The 23482-nt window shown below is 40.7% G+C and overlaps 1 protein-coding gene across 5 annotated transcripts in view; it reads left to right on the top strand.

Moving 5' to 3' along the window:
- MAJIN (membrane anchored junction protein) overlaps positions 1-22234 on the top strand; it is a 28047-nt gene extending 5813 nt beyond the window's left edge. For 2 of the 5 annotated variants that reach the window (XM_043452351.1, XM_043452352.1), the window contains exons 2-11: positions 3569-3686; positions 10826-10871; positions 13663-13738; positions 13915-14040; positions 14857-14888; positions 15188-15279; positions 16828-16891; positions 20380-20452; positions 21231-21348; positions 21897-22234. In XM_043452351.1, the coding sequence (XP_043308286.1) occupies positions 3586-3686; positions 10826-10871; positions 13663-13738; positions 13915-14040; positions 14857-14888; positions 15188-15279; positions 16828-16891; positions 20380-20452; positions 21231-21348; positions 21897-21942 (774 nt within the window). In that variant the 5' untranslated portion in view covers positions 3569-3585 and the 3' untranslated portion in view covers positions 21943-22234. The remainder of the gene's footprint in view (positions 1-3568; positions 3687-10825; positions 10872-13662; positions 13739-13914; positions 14041-14856; positions 14889-15187; positions 15280-16827; positions 16892-20379; positions 20453-21230; positions 21349-21896) is intronic. The other 3 variants (XM_043452353.1, XM_043452354.1, XM_043452355.1) reach the window with 3 other exon arrangements.
- Positions 22235-23482: the final 1248 nt, after the last annotated feature.

Below are 23482 nucleotides of genomic sequence, written 5' to 3'. Positions count from 1 at the left end.
TTCAACAATCTTGGGGGCTAATCCTTGTTCCATACTGAGTTATGTGACCTATAGGAGTCATTTCCTTCTTTGATGAATTCATTTCCTTTTTGTCCCCTCCAAAATGAAGGGCACTTCAGCTATAGGCAAGCATGAATCTCATTGGAAATATAGGTTTTCAGTGAGTTTGGATCTATTTCAGCAAAGGCAGGCAGACTTTTGAAACTCGCCAAGGACTTCTGAAGGTAGAAGGAGAAGCCAAGCTTCTGTCTTCAGCCTCAGTTCTAAAACTTGGATGTTGGATTCATAGCATGAGTGGGATTTCCCTGTTTTTTTTCTTTTGGCCCAAACTCATTCGTGGTCACAGAGCCTGTTATGTTAGACCTGCTCAGTAAATGTATTTTTAATGAATGCTTATGAAGTCTCTTTTATTAACACTGTGGAGGGTTTTCCCATCAAGTATCACCAGATATATTTAGTGCCAGTACTTCTGTATGATCTTTATCATATCATTATCTTCATATTGCATTCATATTGCATATCATATCATTATCTTCATATTGCATTCAGCACTGATTCAAGTTCTGTGCATTGACCCAAATGTTTCTTTTTTTTTTTTTTTCCAAATGTTTCTTTATGTGAGACAAATTACTAAAACTTTAAAAAGTCTTTCCCTTTCTAACATCAATGCCTATGTGTCATTTAAATCTATTATTGGGGATTTTCAAGGAAAGAGTCTTAATTGAGATTCATCAGATTTTGTACTGATATTAAAGCTAAACACTTCTCTTGAGTGTGCTTTTCTATTAAAGCATTAAGAGAGGAACTCTTCAAATCTATCAAAAGAGCTAATGTTAATATAATTACCCAGCATTTATGAAGTGCTTTTTACAGCATTATTTCATTTAATCCTCACAGAAATTCCAGGGATAAGTGTATTCCTCTTTTAGAGATGTAGAAATTGAGAAATGAAGAAGCTATGTGACTTGATTAAGGTTGAATGACTGATAAGAGGCAGAGCTAGGACTCAAGCCTTGGTCCTCCAATTACAAATCCTGTGTCTTTCCCACTATCCCATATTGCCTATAACTTCTCTTCTTTTGTTTTAAAGGCATCATGTTTTATGATCACCTAAAATTGGCTGAGAGTCTGACCTTTCATCTGTAAGATCTCATCAACTTAATGATATGTTCCCGGGACATAGTGTCACCATGACTGCAGTACTCATGTTGGAAAATAACCTTGTGAATCTTTGAACCACTGCTGCTATATGATTGTTTGGGATTATGCTGTCTAATCCTTATTTTCAAATAGAGTAATTAGTGTGTGGTGTTTGTTTCTGAAGCAGGCAGGCAGCAATTAACAGGAACAGGCCCCAGCTAGAAGAGGATTGTTTTTACTTCTTTCAGCCAGCCAGCTGTAACACAGCACATGAAGTTTCCTCTCTGAATTGTCATTTCCAGCAAATGTTCTTCATTTCCTTTGTTCTGATGGCCCCAGTCCTCAGTCTGTGGAGAGAGGTGACTGCATTTTAAAAGAACCCTCTGAATAATTAAGGGCTCAGTTTTTGTGACAGCAACCTAAGTCTCATCAGGTGGTCCCTGCCTACTTGGTAACGTCATCTAGCACCAAAAACACTATCAAATCTAGCATGGGTTCTTGCCATGCCTAGGGCATGGAGAATGTGCAAGTTTTTCTCAGAATGTGAACAGTATTTCCCCTCTGGTAACTTTGCAGTTGGCACCAACTATTTCTTTTCACTTTTGAGTGCAATTCTAGTCTAAATAGTCTCGGGTTTTGGCTCCAGCCTCCTATCATTCTAATCCCAAGCAGCCAAGATCAGACACTGGGATATCTCTTTACTGGCAGCCCCAGACTTGAACTTTGGAAATTGTGGGAAATGCCATTCTTTGGGCACATAGATCTTCCAACTGTACATATTAGAGCCCTCCCTGCTGAGTAGGTGTGGAATCAGGGTAATATGGAGGAAAGAATAATGAAAGTAGTTCTTTATGTGCGTATAATATGTTAGTACTTGCAAAATGGTTTTATAGTCATTATCTTGTTGTTGTTTTTTTTTGCTTTGCTTTCTATAACCCCAGGAAGCAGGGTGGAAAAGTGGTTAAGACCACCAAGTCTCAATTAACACTGCCTCAGTTTGAATCCCAATTCCAAAATCCATAGCCATAGAAAACTTACTTCATCTCTCAGTGCTTCAATTTCCTCATCTATCAAATTTAGACTACTTACTTCGTAGGCTTTTTGTGAGAATTAAGTAAGATCTATATATAAGGTACTTAGAATAGGGTATGACAAAAATTTTTGTTAGTTGTTACATACATAAGTTGTTATTATTGTATAAATAATAAAACCAAAGCCGAGAGAAACTATGTAGGGATAATGGAACTGAGATTAAAGCATAAATTATTCTTACTTTGTACTTGTTCTGTCTACCTTAGCTCAGCTGCCTCTGAAATCAATACCTTGCATTGTATATAGGTAGATGTGATCCTAGAAACTCTGGACCTTTTACTCTCATTATTTATTATTTAAACTTCCATATGAAGAGACAGAAAGTACAAGGCTTATTATCTCTACTTTACAAATAAAAAGAGGCATAGAAAAGTCCTCTGAGTGCATACCAAGTGCTCTCTTGGAGTAGAAGAGGCATGCCATACTTCGTTTTCCATTTCTTCTGAGTTTCCCACAGAGAGGCCCTTAAGTGAGTAGAGATTCTGGAATAGGAAAAGTAAAACTCGTAAGTGCTAGGAGAATAGGGTGCATTCTTGTGGCACAGGGTACTCTCGTAAGTGGTGAAGAAGAATAGTTGAGAGGTGTGGAAGATAAGGCATTCCTTGGCAAGACTTTAAAATGTTAGTATACATCCTTAATTTATTGCATTGGCTGTAGCAGGAAGGTGTGCTAATTCCTAAACGTCATAGAAAATTAACAGCAGAGGTGTTCCCAATTGCCTCTTATTGGTGCATCTTTTGAACTGTGTCATTGTTTGATTTGAGCCCTCTTCACGCTGGCCTAGGTTCCAGAGAAAATGGGGGCAAGGGATGAGAACAGATTCAAGAGATATTTGGGAGATAGATTTAATCCTAACAAAAACCCTGTTATCATCAGATGTTAGTATCATTACTCTCATGGAAGAGAAGTAATTTGTACAAGGTCATAAGGTAAACGGCAAAAGTTTCGCTTAGGTCTCCTGACTTCAAGTGTAAAGATTATCTCAGAATATCATGTATCCTGTCCATGCAGGTGGGGAAATGGTCCAGGTAATTAATATTAAAACTGAGCCTGGGACATAGGCAGTGATACTGAGAACTGGACATTATACTGATGAAGAGATGCTACAGATTGGGCAGGCTTTATTCCCTATACATAAGGAACCATATTTAGCTTTTTAGTAATTCTTTATTTTTTTCCCATTTATTTTTATTAGTTGGAGGCTAATTACTTTACAATATTGTAGTGGTTTTTGTCATACATTGACATGAATCAGCCATGGATTTACATGTATTCCCCATCCCGATCCCCCCTCCCACCTCCCTTAGTAATTCTTTAATACTTCTATTTTATTTAGGTTACTGTTTGGAAGCAATGAGTTTAAAACCTTTCACCTACCCATTTCCAGAGACGAGATTTCTTCATGCAGGACCCAACGTGTATAAATTCAAAATTCGATATGGCAACAGCATCAGGTAATTTTAAAACTAGGAGGGTAGCCTTTACAAACACAGGTTAATACATTCCCACAGGTCATTCCTTCTCTGCCTTCACCAAGTCCGGGAGACTGGCTGAAGCAGCACCTTGTAGCTCTCTTTTCCAGGTATTTTATATTCTATATATTTATTATTCATATAAGTTTTTAAATTAGTAATAGCATACCTTTGGGGCAGTGGTTCTCAAATTACCTCAGGACCCCTTTGCACTCTTAAAATTGAGGCTTCCAAAGAGTTTTTGATTAAATGAGTCATACCTGTCAATATTTATCATATAAAAATCAAAAGAAAAATTTTAAATAATTACTTATTAATTTAAAAATATTATAACATTTTATTTAAAATAGCCATATTTTTAAAAATTAATAAGAAGATTGGCATTGTTTATATTCCTGGGACTACCCCAGGAATGCAAGGATAGTTCAGTATACAAAAATCAATCAATATAATACACCACATTAATAGAAAGAAGAGAAAAAAGACCACATGACCCTCTCAATGGATGCAGAAAAGACATTTGACCAAATCTAGCACCCTTTCATGATAAAATGACTCAAACTAGGAATAGAAGGGAGCTTCCTCAATATAAAGTCAATATATGAAAAACCAACAGCTGACAACATACTCAATGGTGAAAAACTTGAGCTTTTTCCTTAAGATCAGGAACAAGATAAGGATGTCCACTTTCATCCCTTCTGTTCATCATAGTACTAGAGTTCTAGCCGGAGCAATTAGTCAAGAAAAAGAAATAAAATGCATATAAATTGGGAAGGAAGAAGTGAAACTATCTCTGTTTGCAGATGACGTGATTTTTTTTTTCTTTTTTGGTTGTACCACATGGCTTGTGAGATCTTAGTTCCACAACAAGGGATTGAACTTGAGCTTTTGGCAGTGAAAGCATGGAGTCCTAACCACTAGACTGCCAGGGAATTCCTGACATGATCTTATATGTGGAAAAAGCTAAAGAATCCACACAAACCAATAAAAAACTGTTAAACCTTATCAATGAATTCAGCAAAGTTATACTAAATCAACATCAGTTGATTTGTATACACTAGCAGTAAATTAGCAGTAATTTCTGAAAAGAAAATTAAGAAAACAATTTTGCTTACAATAGTATCACAAAGAAAAAATTCTTAACAATAAATTCAACCAATGAGGTACAAGACTCGCACACTGAAAACTAAAAATATTTCTGAGAGAAATTAAAGGAGATCTAAATAGAAAGACCTCTGTGGGAATTCCATGGTGATCTAGTGGTTAGGACCCAGCACTTCCACTGTCAGAGCTGGGTTTAATCCCTGGTCAGGGAATTTAAGATTCCACAAGCCATGCAGAGAGGCCAAAAAAATTAATTAGATATCTGTGTTCATCGATTGGAAGACTTAATATTGTTAAGATGGGAGTTCCCTGGCAATCCAGTGGTTGGGACTCTGTGCTTTCACTGCCAGGGGCAGAGGTTTGATCCCTGGTTAGGGAACTGTTAATAAGATCCTGCATTTTCTGTGGTGCAGCCAAATATATATATTGTTAAGATGAAAACGGTACTCAAGCAATCAGCAGATTCAATGTAATCCCTAGCAAAATCCCAGTGGCACTTTTTTTGAACCTAAAATTCATATGGAATTTCAAGGGATCCCAAATAGCCAAAACAATCTTGGAAAAGAACAGATTTGGAGTACTCATACTTGCCAATTAAAAAACTTCATACAAAGCTACAAGTAATCAAAAAGTGTGATACTGCATAAGGACAGACATATAGACCGATAAATAGTATAGAATTGAGAGCCCAGAAATAAAACCTCACTAATATCTATGGTCAGTTGATTTTTGTGTGTGTGTGTGTGTGTAATAAAGTTTTATTAAAGTATAAAGGAGATAGAGAAAGCTTCTGACATAGGCATCAGAAGGGAGTAAAAGAGTACCCCCTTTGCTAGTGTTACCAATGGAGTTATATACTCTCCAATGAATCCAAAGAATGTCTGGAGGTTGTAAAGACCTCACCAGACCTACTCCCATAATTTACATTTTAAGATAACAGAGTTGGCCAGAAGATTTAATCCAAAGATCATCCTCAGGCAGGATACATCCTTGTAAAGACCAGACCTACTCCCATAATTTATGTTTTAAGATAACAGAATTAGCCAGAGGGTTTAATTCAAAGACTGTCCTCAGGCAGGATACATTATTGTTATATAATCCTAAGGAATGTAGAGGAAAAAAAGTAAAAAAGTTTGTCCTTTCTTCCTCCTTGAATATCCCAGACCTCTCTCTCCTTGGGGACCCCTAGACTTCTTATCAAACTGCCTAGGAAATGACTCTCTCATTCCCCCCTTTTCTTTTAGGAGAATTATGTTGCCTAGGGAAAAGGGGCGTCGTTCTCATTCCATAACTGCTTCCGAGCTGACAAGGGGCGTTGTCCCTAAATTGGTGAGGCAACGTATCCTCCTAATCCTCATAGTGAGGATGTCTGATCCAGGGGCTCCAAGTAATAGTTGGAGGAGGCTGTGGCACTCATAGGAGCTCGGACAACTATTTGTAAATTAAAGGCTTTTAGACAGAAAACCCCATAATACAGTTACAGAGGTAAGGCAAAATAGTCATTAAACCAAGTTAAAATCAAAATGAAAAGTCACATTATGTCCATAGTTACATCAGTCCATCTTAAGGTTGTTAGATGTCATCAGTTTAAGAAGAGGCATCACATGCGATTGTTGAAGGTATTGCAGACTTGGAGAAAGTCCTTTCCTTGAAGTGGAGATGTTCACCATGGAACGCCTTCCACTGATGAAGAGGGGAGTGCTCCGCAGACCCAGCAGTTAGACCGATTGTGGAATGCAGCATAGGAGTGAGTCCAGGACAGGAAGGCATTGTCTTGAGGATCAAACGGCAGACTCAGGATTTCTGGAGTCAGCAGAAGTAGGCTCACATAGATTATCGGGCCCATCTTGTCCTGAAGGATCCCGGACGAGCCCCCAAGATGAAAGGTTGTTGCTGAAAGATAAGACGCGGGATTCTTGGCCTCCGGAGGAGACAAATTTAATCCGGGGCCAGAGACGAGGCTGGATCGCTCAGAGCTTTTGTGTAATAAAAGTTTTATTAAAGTATAAAGGAGATAGAGAAAGCTTCTGACATAGGCATCAGAAGGGGGCAAAAGAGTACCCCCTGGTCAATTGATTTTTGACTAGAATGCCAAGAGCATTCGATGGGAAAGAACAGTTTCTTTAACAAATGGTTCTGGGAAAACTGGATATCCACATGCAGAAGAATAAAGTTAGACCCTTATCTTACACAATATACTATAGTTAACTAAAAATGGATCAAAGACCTAAATAAGAGCTAAAACTAAAACTCTTAGAAGAAAACATAGGGGCAAATCTTTATGACTTCGGATTTGGCAGTGGTTTCTTAAATACAACACCAAACACACAGGCCTCAAAAGAAATGAGATGAATTGGACTTAGTTGATTTTATAAAATTTATATGTATAAGAACACTACTAACAGAATGAAAAGGAAAACCACAGATGAGAGAAGATATTTGCAAATCATATATCTGATAAGAGCTTAATATCCAGAATATATAAAGAATTACAACTCAACAACAAAAAGATAAACAATCCAATTGAAAATGGATAAAGGACTTGAATAGATATTTCTCTAAAGAAGATAAACAAATGGCCAGTAAGCACATGAAAAGATGCTCAATATCTTTAGTCACTAGGAAAATGCAAATAAATCAAAATTGCAGTGATATACCACTTCACACCTACTAGGATAGCTATAATTAAAAAACAAAACAACAGTTGTTGACAAGGATGTGGAGAAATTGGAACTTTCATACATTGCTGGTGGGAATATAAAATAATGCAGCTACTATGGAAAGTGGTTTAGCAGTTCCTCAAAAAGTTGAACATAAAATTACCATCAGTTCAGTTCAGTCCAGTTCAGTCGCTCAGTTGTGTCCGACTCTTTGCGACCTCATGAATCGCAACATGCCAGGCCTCCCTGTCCATCACCAACTCCGGGAGTTTACTCAAACTCATGTCCATCGAGTCGGTGATGCCATCTAGCCATCTCATCCTGTGTCGTCCCCTTCTCCTCCTGCCCCCAATCCCTCCCAGCATCAGGGTCTTTTCCAATGAGTCACCTCTTCACATGAGGTGGCCTAAGTATTGGAGTTTCAGCTTCAGCATCAGTCCTTCCAGTGAACACCCAGGACTTATCTTTAGGATGGACTGGTTGGATCTCCATGCAGTCCAAGGGACTCTCAGGAGTCTTCTCCAGCACCACAGTTCAAAAACATCAATTCTTCGGTGCTCAGCTTTCTTCACAGTTCAACTCTCACATCCATACATGACCACTGGAAAAACCATAGCCTTGACTAGACGAAACTTATGACCCAGCAATTTCATTCCTAGGTATATGCCTGTCGCAACAGGGCAAATCTTTTATGATTCTGCTTATATGAAATATTAAAATAGGAAAACTCATAGAGACAAGCTGGGTGGAGGGAAGAATGAGGAGTTATTGTTTAAAGAACACAATGTTTCTATTTGTGGAAATAAGTTTTAGAAATAGGTAGTGCTGACTGCAAGCCATGGTCTTGAATGTAATAGCTTATGGAAAAACCTGAACGAAATTTTTGGCCAACCCATTAATTAATGCCACTGAATTATATACTTAAAAATAGTTAAAATGGAAAAGTTGAGGTTATATGTATTTTACCACAACTTTTAAATGTGTAATATTAATAATAATGATATACCTATTAAGTTTTAATATATTTTTATTAAAAATAGCTATATACTCCAGTATTTTTGCCTGGAGAATCCCATGGACAGAGGAGCTTGGCAAGCTACAGTCCATGGAGTGGCAAAAGAGTCAAACACAACTTTGTGACTAAACCATATTTTCTAAAGCAAAAAATTAATGGGAGGATTGACATCACATTAAATTTCTGCAAATCTCATTAATATCTGGCTTAATAAAAAACTGCTAGATTATCATATTTGCTTTTACATTTATTCTGTTGTGAATTTTTTCTTTTGGTTGAATTACATGAAAAATTTAGCTTTACATATATATGTAGCCTTACATATATTTGCCGACAAAGGTCCATATAGTCAAAGCTATGGTTTTTCCAGTAGTCATGTATGGATGTGAGAGTTGGACTATAGAGAAGGCTCAGCACCGAAGAATTGATGCTTTCAAACTGTAGTGCTGGAGAAGACTCTTGAGAGTCCCTTGGACAGCAAGAAGATCAAACTAGTCAATCCTAAAGGAAATCAACTTTGAATATTTATTGGAAGGACTGATGCTGAAGCTGAAGCTCTAATCCTTTGGCCACCTGATGTGAAGAGCCAACTCATTGGAAAAGATCCTGATGCTGGGAAAGATTGAGGGCAGGAGGAGAAGGAGCAACAGAGGTGGTTGGACTGCATCATTGACTCAGTGGACATGAGTCTGAGCAAACTCCAGGAGATGGTGAAGGACAGGGAAGCCGGCATGCTGCAGTCCATGGGATTGCAAAGAGTTGGACACTACTAATCAGCTGAACAACAAATACTTGTAGTAGGGAAAGGTAGGAATATGTTAATAGTCTTCTCAGATCATTGTGGATATTCTTCCTTGGCCCTGCATCAAAACTTGACAAGTAAAGAAAACAAAAAAAAACAGAAAAGAAAAAAAAAAAACACTTGACAAGTAATAGTTGTTTATTTTGTTTTTAAATTTTTATAATTTTTTTAAATTAAAAAAAATTTTTTTTAAATTTTGGCTGCACAATGCAACTTGTGGAATCTCAGTTTCAGGACCAGGGATTGAACCCCAGGCCATAGTAGTGAAAGTGCCGAGTCCTAACCACTAGACCACCAGGAAACTCCGTTTCATTTTTTAAAAATATAGTAGTTTTTTAAAGGTTAGTTGCAATGTGGAATCTGAAATTATATCACTGTACTTTTTGAACTCTGCAACATTAAAATCCATTGGTCTGTCTTGTTCTTTAAAAGCTGATCTATCTTTTACCTAGAATGATTTTGTAACATGAAGTGTTTCTATGGTCACTTGGAAAATATTGTTTCACTAGCTTATGCACATTGTTCAAATGTCAACACACTTCATTATACAGTATCAAAAATCAAAAATCATATTTGCTAATATCACTGCCAACCTTATCAGAAAAATGTCTAAGTATTTGGAAGTTGTCAACCCCACAGTGGTGGATAAAAGTTTTCCACAATTCGAAGTTTTGCTTGAAATCCAAAAATTTACCCTTAACAACAAATACTGTCAGTTTTATTGATAAGCTCACTGTTCACTTTTGAGAAAATGTCTGTCACATTCCCTGGTCCGAATAAGCACCGTAGTTTATCTGTCAGCTGATCAGTCAAGTAAAATATGAAAAAGTAAGTGGTTCAGTTTGCAACTTAAACAGTCGTGCAGGCACTTCTCCTCAGGAGAACCATCATCTTCTGGTATGCTGCAGAAACACTTTATCCATACTTCCTGTTTTAGCACATAATATATTAAAAATGCATTATTTGGGGGGGGTGAGATTTATAGAATTATTAAGGCTTTACTTCTTCCTCTAAGATATTAAATGAAATTGGAATTTTTTTTCCTGTGTGGTGGCAAAGATGGCTACAATTGCTAGTACAGTTTAGGGCAACTGACTAGATCTGTGCTAAGGCACCAGTATTTTCACCACCACAGATTTTGCAGCACTGATACAAATGTCAGCATAGTGAAAAAGGCAAGTAATATCTTAGTATTATTATGAAACTAGCTTTGCCCTTGGAGACTCCGTGAAAGGGTCTTGAGGACCCCTGTAGGTCCGCAGATTACACTTGTACTACTGGTCTAATCAATTATTAACTTCACCGGTGGAAATGTCAGGTCTTGGCAGGGTAGTGGAGAAGATATTTTGGTACAGCCTCATACCGGTCTGCAGTCTACACCACCTAGTGAGCTCTTCTTCCCTTGAGCACTGAGTCAGCACACACAATTGTTATTTAGTTATGTTCCCTTAGCTCATTGGAAATGTCATTTTTACTAGAGTCTGTTGTCTCCAGAGCTTTTCTTCTTGGCTTACTTACTTCTTGTCTGTTTACCTTCTAGAGGGGAAGAGGCAGAAAACAAGGAAGTCATCGTCCAGGAGCTGGAGGTAGGGAGAGGAGCAGACAGCTTCTGGGAATGTTGTATTTTAAGCTGAGGATGCATCCCTACTTAGACTTTAGTTGTTTCCTACAAACTGAGTCACAATCTCTGCTTGATTATTTGACTTCTCCCTGCCACATTTCCTCTGCAGAGAAAGGTTACTGTTTTTCCAGGGAAATTAAAGCCTATACTGTTTCTCAATTTTCCTAGTTGAAGTGTCAGCACCTTTGAGGCTAAGAGTTATTTTGTTTCCACTAGAGTTCCCAGCCATGGGCAGCTGTCTTTTGTGGCAGCTGGCATAGAGAAAGCATCCGGAGGACTGCTGCCTTCCAGGCCTCTGGGAAACCTCACCATCCCAACCACTGCCTGGTACTTGACGTTCAGGAAGCTCAACTGTAAATACACAGACAAGGCTGCTGTGTCTTCATTTTAATTGGAAACATTTGCATCTGCTGTATTTCCACTTCATTTTCATTCCTTTCCTACCCAACTCTAATGGCTTTAGATTTTCCCACAAGAAGAAGACAAAGAAGGTGGACAGATTTGTAAACTGGTGAAAGCATTGGACAAGGAATTAGAGTTCTGGGTGCTGGCCCTGGTTTCTAGTCCTGGCTGAGCCACTAAGAAATGTGTGAGCCTTAGCAAATCACTTATCTCTCTGGGTCTTATTTGCCTCATTCATAACATGAGAGTTTTAAACTAGTGTATTCTTTTCTAACTTCATGACTGAGTGATCTATGACTGTTGTGATTTATAAAGACATGTGCTGCCACATTTCAAAGAATTTGAATATAATTACATACACAAATGCAAAACTGTGAAACCAAAAAGTTGAGTCAAAGCCTTAAAGGTACTCTTTAGCTATGTGTTGAAAAATACATTAGGATCTTTGAGAACTTCAGAGGCATCATTATAAATAACAATTATTTTAACATAGGACCATGACAGTTATCTGCTTGTTTTAATTATGAGTAAAGCAAAATTTATTTCACTTTGCTTCACTTAATATGGGCAGAGAAAAGCTCAAGGCAGTAAAGGATTGCAAACAGTCATTAGAACCAATGAAACCTGGATTTGAACTCTAGTTCTGCCTTCACAGTACAATTTTTGGGAAATTTGTCTTCCTTATCTGAGACTGTTTCTTTACCTGTCAGTAGGATTGATAAATAATATCAGTTTTCAGGATTGTAGTGAGGTTTAGAAATAGACGTATGCAGTTCATGCTGCATAGTAGTTCATCTGATGGTAGCTAGAGAACACCTATATACATTTATAATCATATAAAAATGTTGCTTTTTTAAAACATTTATTGATTTATTTGGCTGCACCAGGTCTTAGTTTCAGGATCTTCAGTCTTTATTGCAGCATGCGAACCCTTTGTTGCAGCATGCAGAATCTAGTTCCCTGACGAGGGATCAAAACCAGGCCTCCTGCAATGGGAGTGTGGAGTCTTAGCCATTGGACCACCAGGGAATTCCCTAAAACTTTTTGAAGTGCTTTTTATTTTTATTTTTTTTTTATTATTATTATTTTTTTTTCCAGTGGGTTTTGTCATACATTGATATGAATCAGCCATGGTGAAGTGCTTTTTATATGCTCCTTTTTTTTTAAACTCTCATTAGTTTTGAAGCAGAAGTTATCCTTTGTCATTCACTTAGAAAACATATATTGATAAGCAGTTTAGTCTAATGGTTAGGAGTGTAAGCTCTGGAGCCCCAGTGCCTGGGTTCGTGTCTTAACTTCATCTTTACTATCTGTGTAGCCTTCCATAAGTCACTGTACCTCTTTCTGTCTTAGTTTCTTTGTCAGTAAAATGAGGATAATAGAAATCTTTTATCTTAAAGGGTTCTTGAGTAGTGGTGAGTGCTTGGTCATGTCTGATTCTTTGCCCATATACTAATAAGCATAGGTTAATTAGAGACTAAATAATTAAGATTTAAAGAGAATAGAAGAAAAGGTTTGACATAAGCAAAAGCAAAATAAGTACATATAAATAAATACCAATATTATTCACTGGGGCTTTCCTGGTGGCTCAGATGGTAAAGAATCCACCTGTAATGGGGTTAATCCCTGGCTAGAGAAGATCCCCTGGAGAAGGGAATGGCTACCCACTCTAGTATTCTTGCCTGGAGAATTTCATGGACAGAGGAGCCTGGTGGGTTGCAGTCTATAGGGTCATAGAGAGTCCAACAGAACTGAGCAACAAATCCAGTATCTATTTGTTGAGGACCTGTTATGCTTCATCCACTGTGGTAGAGAAGGGATGCTGAGATAAATCAGGTATATATTCTACTTCAAGAAGATTTCTTAGTAAAGAAAATAAAAATATGTGCATAGAGGGAATTCTCTGGCAGTCCAGTGGTTAGGTCTCAGCACTTTCACTGCCGGGCCAGAGTTCAATCTCTGGTCAGGGAATTAAGATTTCACAAGCCTGGAGGCACAGAAGGGAAAAAAAAAAAAAAAAAAAGATGCATGGAATATACTAAAGGCCCAAGGCTAACTACTGTGAAATTTGAGACCTATAGTTAATTCAACTTGGGAAATCAGGGAAAATTTTGTGGAGGACATGGCTTTTGAGTTGTGCCATAAAAGGGTAAGTAGAATTTAGTCATATGATGATAGACTAAAAGGGTATTTCAGGCAAGAGCAGAGAAGTGGAGAAGTGGAAGGTATACTCAGGGAACAGCTAGCAGTTTGACTTTGAAAGAGTGTAGGGTATGTGAAGAGCAGTGATAAAGATAAATTGACAGATCGGCTGAAATTAGTCTTAAAGTTATTTCACATTTTTGTTTTTTCAGGATTCTATTCGTGCAGTCTTAGGAAACCTGGATAATTTACAGCCATTTGCTACAGAACACTTTATTGTATTTCCCTGTATCCTTTCTTTCCTGGGTGGAAATGAACTACAATTCACACTGTAGTTTCAAGTGGAAGCAGCAAACCCATGCAGTTTGGAGGGTAGGTCAAGGAAAGGAGATGGAGTCTTTTCTCTAAAATAGTACTCAGGGATTCATACTGGCTACATCCTCACTCCTTAGCACATTTCCCAGATAAAAGCAAATGGGAAAGAGTGTCCCATCTGAAGTTCAAACATGGGGAAACTGTCTTGGTCCCTTATCCATTTGTTTTCACTCTGTACGTGGAGATGAAATGGTTTCATGAAAATCTGTCACCAGGTAAGTAGAAGGCTGGAAGTGTAGGTAGTGGAGAAGGAAAAGGGGGAGGTTGAACATCCACAGGTTAGCAGAGCTGAAATAGTGGTGAAATAGCCAGATTGAGCCTGAACACTGACGCTGCAGAAGTCCGGAGCGTGTCCTCCAAGCCAGGCTGCCCGGTTCAAATCTTGGTGGATTTGCCACTTAAGAGTGTGTAACCTTAGATAAATTACTCAATCTTTGTATGCCTCCTTTGTGAAATGGTGAAAACTAATAATAGTCATTGAGTTGTTGAAAATATTAAATGTGTACTCGGAAATGGAAAGTACAGTGTGACTTAGGGTAATAACTCAATGAAAAATAACCTATGATATAAATAATTCCTTCCATTTTAGAGTATTTAATGACTTTCATCTTAGTAATATCTTAAAGATATCTCCCAATTTTTAATCTCTGGGGGCCATTGCTATTTTTACAAATAGAGGGACAAGGAGACATCTACCAGTTTGATTTGGAAAAAAAAAGTACAAAGGCATTATCTCAAAATACCTCAATTCATTTGTCACTGATGCCATAAGTTCCACCTTTTTTCTTTCATAATAGGGATCATCCCCTTTTAAGTGACTTATTGTTATAATATTATCTGTGTCAGACTCTTTAGCTTGTAGATGACAATAAAATAAGGGAGAAAAAAAGTTTGAAGACAGTAATTCTAGGAAAAGTGATACCAGGTGAAAGGGAAAAGGGCACACACCAAAGGTTTATCTAGGACCAGTTCTAAGAAGTCAGTGAAGAAACAGCCTTGCTTCATTATGATATTCAAATTTCCTATTGTAGGAAAATCAGTGAACAGCAGTCCTCTTGGGTTGGTAAGTTTGCCTTTTCTGTATGAAATGAAAATTGCCTTTATTGCCTCTTATTATCTCATGTTTTGCTGTTGAATCTTCTTTTTTGCCCCTTGGTTGTTGCCCAGGTCCAATAAGAATTGTATACTTGAGAATTTTTTATCTTCTTGGCTAGATTTCTGAGACTTTGTCTGTCCTTACTTACAAAGCTGATGTTAAAAGCTGCCTTTGGCAATTTAAAGATGGGCAGTTCTCTTAACGGTGCCCTCATGTGAGCAACTCTGGAAAAGGAAGAGTCTCAGGAAACTGGTTGCTCTCTGAAGGTCCTAGAAGAGAGGAAAGCAGCAGAAGCTGTGCTGAAGAAACGAAAACTCAGAGAAGTGCCCAGCTCCCCAGCCAGGCCAGAGCTGGACAGGTCAGTGGTGTTGGGTGAGGCGCTGAACCCTGCATTTGAGTTAGGCCTTGCCCTCTGTTGGGGCGAGTCACTCTGTCTCAGGGCTTCATTCATAGCTGCTATTCGGGTGGGTGGACTAAGGGAAGGAAGCAAGTTGGTATTTGCAATGTAATTTGCAAATCTACTTCCTCAGCAAAGTAGAATTCTTCTGTTTATTATTCTCAGTGAGGACTAAGGGAGTTCCCTGGTGGTCCAGTGGTTAGGACTCTGCGTTTCTACTGCAGGGGCCACAGGTTCCATCCCTGGTTGGGGAACTAAGATCTTGGTGGCTCGGGGGTAAAGCATCCACCTGCCGATGCAGGAGACGCAGGTCTGATCCCTGGGTCGGGAAGATCCCCCGAAGAAGGAAATGGCAACCCACTCCAGTGTTCTTGCCTGGGAAATCCCACGGATAGAGGAGGCTGGCAGGCTGCAGTCCACGGGGTCTCAAAGAGTTGGACAGGACTGAGCCGCTAAACAACAAGCCGAGCAGTGCAGCCAAAAAAGAGAAAGGAAAAAGAAAAGGCACTCAGAAGGCATAAGATCTGAAGCCCCACAGTATTATACATGAACATAGAGAAAGCCTCAAAAGAGTGAGAACGAATAAAATATAATCTTATTTTATGTAGTGAGCAGTATATCTTTGTGCCTGCTCTCACTTTTCCGGCAGGTGTGGGTGGTTGTGTCTGCTGCATGCGGAGCCTGTGCAGCTTTTGGAACTCTACCTTAAGAGGTCGTACAGGCCGAAACATAGTTGTCTGTAAGAGGGTATGCCTCAATTACTGGCTGAAGTGCTGCAGATTATGGGGAGTGTTGAGCACAACTTTTAACATGTTGACGTTACTAATGTAGGGGCTACTTATTTCTTCTTTTGATTCTCTGTCAGGGACAGAATGAGTCAGTAAGACAATTCAGTTGTTCATATTAGCACCCACAGAGAGATGCTGGAATAATCCAAGGTATGGTTTGCTCCCCAACCCAAAGTGCTTTCAGCTCAGGTTCACAGAAAGCAGCTGTTCTTTTCCTGGTACTATGTGGGCACCAAGACATACAAGGGCAGTGGGGACGTATGGGGCTGTGAGGGTGGACCACGAAGGAGCTGACCCCTACACTGTCCAAACGCACATGTCAGTGAAGAGGTGGGAAATTCCTTTCCCAGACAGGTACAATGTGAGGGTGCTTAGAGGTATGAAGTTTTGCTTGGTTCTGTTTGACTGAATTTTTCACAGAGATGGGGCCTCATATCTTCCCTTTCTCTGTGTTTTGATACCCAAGCAAATATTTCAAAATCCTGCTGTCAATCACATTTTCCCTTTCTCAACCCCTAGATTCCCAAGTGTCTCAAATTGTGATTCTCCTATGAATTAAAGCATCACCCAAAGAGAATTTGGCCACACAATTTATTCTGCAGGCCAGGAGTGGCATAAAAATAGCCAACCTGCTGAAATATTCATCTGGGACACTTTTGCTTGAATGTGATGATGTTGCCGCTGCCAGTAATGTTTCTTGGGCTTTTTTCTCCCACTTTAGGGCCAAGATGGGGACTTCCAGTCAAGGGCTCAGCAAAAAGAAGCCCCCTATGGAAACCAGGAGGGTATGCACCAAAATGGAGACTTCAAGATTCTTGGCTATTTCTGTTTGGTTACGAGTCAGGATTCCTGTTACCAGCACATCTTGGTCCTAAGCACAGACTGAATTCACTGCACTCATTCTCAGGTTTCCCTGTCTGCAGAACAGCTTTCAGCCATCCACCCTTGCCACAGCCTGTCCTAAATGTAGCTGCATAATACACACATTGATGAGTCCTTTTGTTGAAAAGCCTTCTCTTAGCTTAAAGAGCTGCTTTTTTATACTCTGCAGTTGAAAAAGAAAATAGGTCTGTTGAGTTGAGGTGAGATCCAGTGTAGAATTTTTTTCTTTTTTCGAAAGCTTTTTGCCCTCATCTGCACTGGAGTCTGAGTCTGGGAACATCTAATTTTTACAGACAAAATAGGTTTGTATCAGCACAGGATACTGGCAAAAGAAAACTTCATTTAGAGCAGTGATGGGTGGGCCTCAATAATACTTGATTCATTTTGTGAGGTCTGTTCTCCATTTAGATATTCATACATCTGCTACTCCTCCATTTTAGGGCTTCTTTTCCATAATAGTCCCTAAAATAATGCCCTTTTTCCTTGAAATAGCTGTTATTTGTGACTTTTCTGACTCTCCACCATAGCTCCAAAGCAACTCTGACCTTTATTTCCTAGCTCACCTCCCTCACCTTCCTAGGATCCAAAACATGATCAGTTATTGAGTAAACATTTACATATTCATTCATGCAGCAAACATTTATTGAGTATCTACTGTGTGCCAAGTACTGACAAGCACACTCTCCCCTAAAAGTGCTGAAAGTGTAAAGCTGGGCAGACAATTTATGATAAGTGTGCTATGAACAGGAATAAAGGAAGCCCAGGGGACAAAGGGACCACAAAGGAGAACCTCACTGAGACGAGGTGGATGTGAGAGAGTTCCCAGAGTAGGTCTTAAAGGTCTTAAAGCCACCTTCAAGATCACAGGAACTCCCTAAAACATTTTTAAGCAGAAAACTGAAGTGATTTCATTTCTAAACAATTCTGTCCCCTGTTTGCCATGCATTGCGTTAGGTGCTGGGGTGTACACAAACATATAAAATCTAGTTTTTTCCCAGGAGTTTACCGTTTAGTTGGAGTAGAGTGAACCCTTAAAGATGAAGACCTCTGCCTCTGTAGGCAGGGGCAGGGTTCAGAGTCACGTTATACCCATGGCCAACTGGCCCGTGGAGTGATTTTAGCAGATGGTTTCCCTCAGTGCTCTCATCCTTTCGAGAGGGAAGAAGAAGAATTTAGAAAGTACAGGAAGAGTACATGAAGCTCTGGAGAACAAAGACACTTTATACAACCAAGATAATTACTATTAAAGAACACTTCCCTCACTCTCTACCCTTTGTACCTTCCTATTCTTAGTCTGACGCATCATTTCCCTAAAGAACCCACAGTTTCTTAACTCAACATAATTACCTTGTTAACCTGATACCGGGTTAGAAAAAACTCTGAGAAAAAAAGAAAAGGAACATGTTTATTGATTTTGACTCAAAGCCCAAATGGTCTCCATTGTAGACCCTGTTCCCAGAGAGCAGACGTCTCCTAAATTAACGTGATCACAGTGACTGTTAGTGCAAGTCACTTGAGCCGGAAGAATCAAACTTGCTGCTATGGTCCAGTGCTTAATATCTTCACTCCCCTTTGGGGGAAGTTAAGGTGTAGAAACACAGTATGGATTGTGCACATCTGTACACATAGGGAGCCTGTGCAGGGAAAGCTTAGAATACAACACGTACCTGAATAAGGTCTCGGTTTCATCAGAGGTGTCTTGGGAGAATGGCTAAGAAGGGCAGACTCATTCCTTTTGTCACTTCAGCTCCCAGATCTAGAGATCTAGACTTTAAAAGGATAAAAAATGGAAGAGAGCAGATGAATGGTCCAGAAGGCAAACAGACTGCCGTGCATGTAGCTTTCTTTTCCGCCTCTGCTTGAACTGCACTTCCAAGCAGAGGTGGCCCTGAACGTACAGGGGACAGCTTTGCATCAGGTTTTCAGGGTATTGTGTGTGGCTGGATGTCCTGGATGGTACCCTCAGTTTTATTTCAGGCTATAATGTTTTTCCTCTCTTACAACATTTGCCTGAGGAAACCTCTGTCAAGATTTCAGGAGAGCACAAAGACTCTCTTACCACGGAAATTTCCACTGGTTCAGAGATAGGCTGTACCTCTGCTCCAGGGCCTTTGCCCTTCCGGTCCCCACTTCCAGCCTTAGTAGATGCTTTCCTTAGGACCAATGCAACAGGATTTAAATTGCAAACTGTAGTTTCCTTAAGTTCATGAGAATCATTCCCTCAAGCTAGAAATCATATCTAGGTCCTCTAAATTCCCCTCCACCCTATATAGAAGTGAGAGGTAGTCTCTTTCTGCCCAAGAGTTCTTTTCACTTTTATAGGAGTATGACTTAGGTGGCTGCCCATGTGGTCTGGGATTTAAGGGTTTGTGGAAGAGCTTACCAGCAGTATCAGCTCATGCTTAGCATGGAGGACCTGTCCTCCCTTTCCTGGCAATGCTGTGCCTCTGCCCCTGTGATATACCCTGACAGTCGGCAGCCCCTTGCTACAGAATTCTTCACTGGCAAAATGGCTCAAGGAACTCCCCAGCACTGCTGGGTAGTCAAGCCTCAGGTTTTGCCTCAATGAGGGAAGTGACCAGTTGTCAGTGTTTCCCAAAAAGAAATATATAAACTGTTTCTGACTATCAAGGTGTCTCAGAGAATATTATAGGCTCGGAACCAGGCTACAGAGTGTCCCCTTCAAAGTACAAAGGAAGGTCTATACGGCAGTAGCACAGGGAGAAATAATAAGATTGTGTTGTAGTATGCTGGCTGCTTATGCCACAGTCATGTTTCTGCTGGCTCTAGCCATGTTGATCATATTTACATGTTAATGGCAATGTGCTCTTGTACATCATGTCCTTGTCTGGAATGCCCTGTTCTCTTTGACTCCTTGATGCTGGCCATCGAGGCCCCACTTAAATAACACTTCCCCTGTGAAGTCTTCTGTGTCTAACCACTACCCACTCTCTTCACATCCTTCTCAGCAACCACAGCACTCTATATAGACTGATAGGGTAGTCTTATCACACTGACTTATAGTACTTAGTTTATATGTCAGTTTTACCACATAGATTATACTTTTCTCCAAGGTAAAATAAAGGTCCTCCTGATTTCTGAAACCTTGAAATTCTGTCCTTGGCAATAGCTGGCACTCAGAAACATGAAATGGTAAGGTACACCCTGCTTGGTTTGTTCTTGTCTGTTAAACATTATGATTTTAGAAGGACAGTGTTTGGGAAGCTGAAATGGGAAAAGGACAGTCCTATAGAAGGAAAAATAGATCCTGCCTGGGCAGTCTGAAGCCAGACCCCAGCACTGATGTGAAATCTCTTCACCAGCAAATAGCATTCAGACCCCCAAGCTGGAAAACAGTAAAGTTTAAGACTTTTCTTGGTCTTTTCATCAGAACAGAGAAAGAAAAACCCAGCGAGAATGCCAGAAGACCCCAGCATTTGATGTCACTGATGTCCAGGACCAGGGTAGGTTCTGAGAAATTCATATTTGTTCTCCCCTAATAAGCATCCTGTCCTCTTTAGTCCCCTGATGAGCAAAGCAGCACGGAGCTCTGAGTCTGGGCACGCTCCGTGGGCGATGTGCCTTGCTCCCGTGGAGGTGCTTGTTGGCCATTCAGTCTGGGGGCGTGCTCTTGGGTAATAGAAGCCCCTGCAGTTCCCAAATGCAGTGAAAGGCAATGCATGTTCTTCTTGTGCTTCTGATAGCAAAATTGATGCTCCCACAGTTTCAGAACATTCCATATAAGTTTTACAGAAAAGTTGGGAGGGATATGCTTTGCTTTTCTATCCCAGAGAACAATCTCTGGGAAGCTTTCTCTCCTCCTCTTCTCTTTGGGGCATTAGTGTTAATATCGAAGGTGCAGATGGTGCTCGGCAGGGGCTGGGAATGCATGTCAGGTGTCGCCCTTTCTGCTTGCTGATCTTTCACTCAGCATGAGGATTCAGTATGGATGCAGTTATCACAGATGCAGGCACATGAGCAAAGTGAGTGCTCCAACAAGTTGTCAGTCCGTGTGTAGATACACAGCCACGGTAGGTGTCTAGGATTTGAGCGGACTTTGAAAATACTCCAAGGTCAGAATAGCCCCTTACTGAGCGGGGATGAAGTTGAGAAGATCAGAGCAAGCAGTGCATCTGGCTCCAGCCACCCTGGTTTGAGGCCGCCCTTGGCTCGTGCTCGCTGTCCTGCCTCCTCCTGCTCACGTGCAGGCCGCGCTCTCCCTGCCTGAGTGTCCCCTTGCAGATCCCAAGTGGGAGGACGGCCCAGCGGGGACGACTATCCCACCACCGCAGCAGAGCAGTCCACCTCCAGCTGAGGGGCCCGCAGAGCTGGGAACCAGTGGCTTCTTTGGGTTTCTGACGTAAGACAGACTTCTCTCCTGCCATTAAACTTACCCCCATGGAAGCTCTCAGGGATAGTAGACTAGAAAAGAAAGCAGATTACCCTTATAATCTCTATTTTGTGCAGAACAAATGATGGAAATGAGATAGAGCTTTAGGGTCCTAACTAACCTACCCCACCCTGATGTGCCCAGCATTGAATCTGATATCCTAAATGTTACTTGGAAAACTATTCTTATTGTGTTTGGGTTATTCAGTTGATTTCATTACTAAAATAGTTCCATTCTTCTCTCTGAACCTAGGCTCTGTCTTCAGAGTCCTTTTTGCAGAGTACAAAACAAATCCTTTCATCTATCTAAAGCTCAGCCGTCCCATTGCTATTGTTCTTTATTTATACATCCAGAGTATAATTTAACTTGGGTACCTTTTCAAATGCTGTTTTAGACTTGAATTTCCAATCAGTGGTCCCAGAGAAGAAATGCCCTAGCTAATAATAGAGCCCTAATGGGACCTGGGAGACAGGAACTGGACCTCTGGAGTCTCAACCTGCTCTGCTCTCCTTCTGCAGCTCTCTCTTCCCGTTTAGGTATTTCTTCAGAAAGAGCAGCCAGTGAGCCTCCTAAATGCAGCAGTGGGAAGAGCATTGGCTCTGGATGTGACCCTTCCCACTCTACTCTCTGCTATGACGTTCCAGTCAGGGAGAATGAAAGCCCCAGACTCCCTGAGTCCTCTTGTGGGTTTGTCCTGTCATTTGCCTCTTTACAAAGGAATGTCCTCCCCCAATTTAAATCACTAAGAGTGTAAGTTTCTAAAATGCTCTAGTCTGAGAATTTTACAGCCCAATGGGCCAGTTGGGTCTTTCATCTCTAGCACTTTGATTTCTAATGACAATAAATTATTTATGAAGCCTTATTGACTGAGTTTTAGTGGGGTAGAGAGAGAGCACTCTTTTCTCAAGATACAGGGATACAGTGGTTGACGGAACACTTTGGGCAGGCGGGGTCTGTACCTGACCTCACATCGGCAGCTCTCCCGGTGGGGTGAGAGGGCGGGGTGACAGGACGGGGTCTTGCAAGGCTCCGTGTCCTGAGTCCTGCTGCCCCTCAGGAAATCATGTCTTGTCAGTTCACCCCGTTCAGCCCCAAGATACAATCTCTTGGTAGATAAATTCTTCTCAGCTAGCTACTCCTTTGGCTTTTGACAGTAATGCAGACCAGTTTACTGGATTAACTTGAAGTCAGTGTAAGTTAGAGGCATTTTTTTAACTGTAGAGATGACCAGAATTAGAATAGGCCACTTTGTAAGGTAATGAGCCCTTGTCACTCCTGCTCTGAACAGAGCCGATTATCTGTCATGCTGGAAGTTTCTCATGGTGAATGGAGAAGTTAGGGCTGGACTGCTAAAGGGGTCTCTTGGAGACCGCTTGTTCTGATACCTTTCCCTTAGGTGGGGAGGACAGATGAGGTGGGCTACTGAAGGGCCTGGGACCTGAGGGGAGAAGGGCTGAAGGGGAAGTCACTGTGTGTGAGGACTGGAGGACTAGGGACAAATTGTGTTTACAGCCTTTGCCCTCCTGTCCCAAACACAGCCTGCTTTACAAAGCTGTCCAGAGGCTCAGCTCCAGAGTCTGGAGATCTGAGTAGTGCTATTCTGACTTCCAAGCTTACAATGAACTCTTGGCAAAGTCACTTTCCTTTCTGGTTCTTATTTTCTCATCTGGAAAATGAAAGGGTAGGATCTGATGAGCTCTCAAGTGCCTTCCAGCTCTGGCTGGCTGTGTGGTTGGCTCTGCTTCTTTGAGCAGGTCAGTGAGACTATAGCCCTGGGGTGTGCGGAGCCAGAGTTAGCACAGGCTTCCTTCTGATTTCTCCCCTGCCCCAGCCCCTGTGGCTCTCGCTGATGAGGGGTCTTTTTCTAACTTGCCGCATTCTCGCCCCAAGTCTAATTTAGCACCATGCATGAACAGCAAATTTGGGTTCCAAATCAGCCCTGCCATGAACTAGCTGTGTGACCTTCAGTAAATTTCCTTCTCTGAACCTTGGTTGCCTCACCTGCAAAACCAGAGCCAGGGCTGGATTAAATGATTGGATCTGCTGGGGTTGATGGCTTCAGGCTCTTCCAAGAGACGGTCCCTGTTATTCCAGGAACTAGGGG

This window comes from Cervus canadensis, chromosome 29 (genome assembly GCF_019320065.1).
Source record: "Cervus canadensis isolate Bull #8, Minnesota chromosome 29, ASM1932006v1, whole genome shotgun sequence".
NCBI lineage: Eukaryota > Metazoa > Chordata > Mammalia > Artiodactyla > Cervidae > Cervus > Cervus canadensis.
Note: the sequence above shows the minus strand (reverse complement) of the source record. Positions and strands in the feature narration are given on the sequence as shown.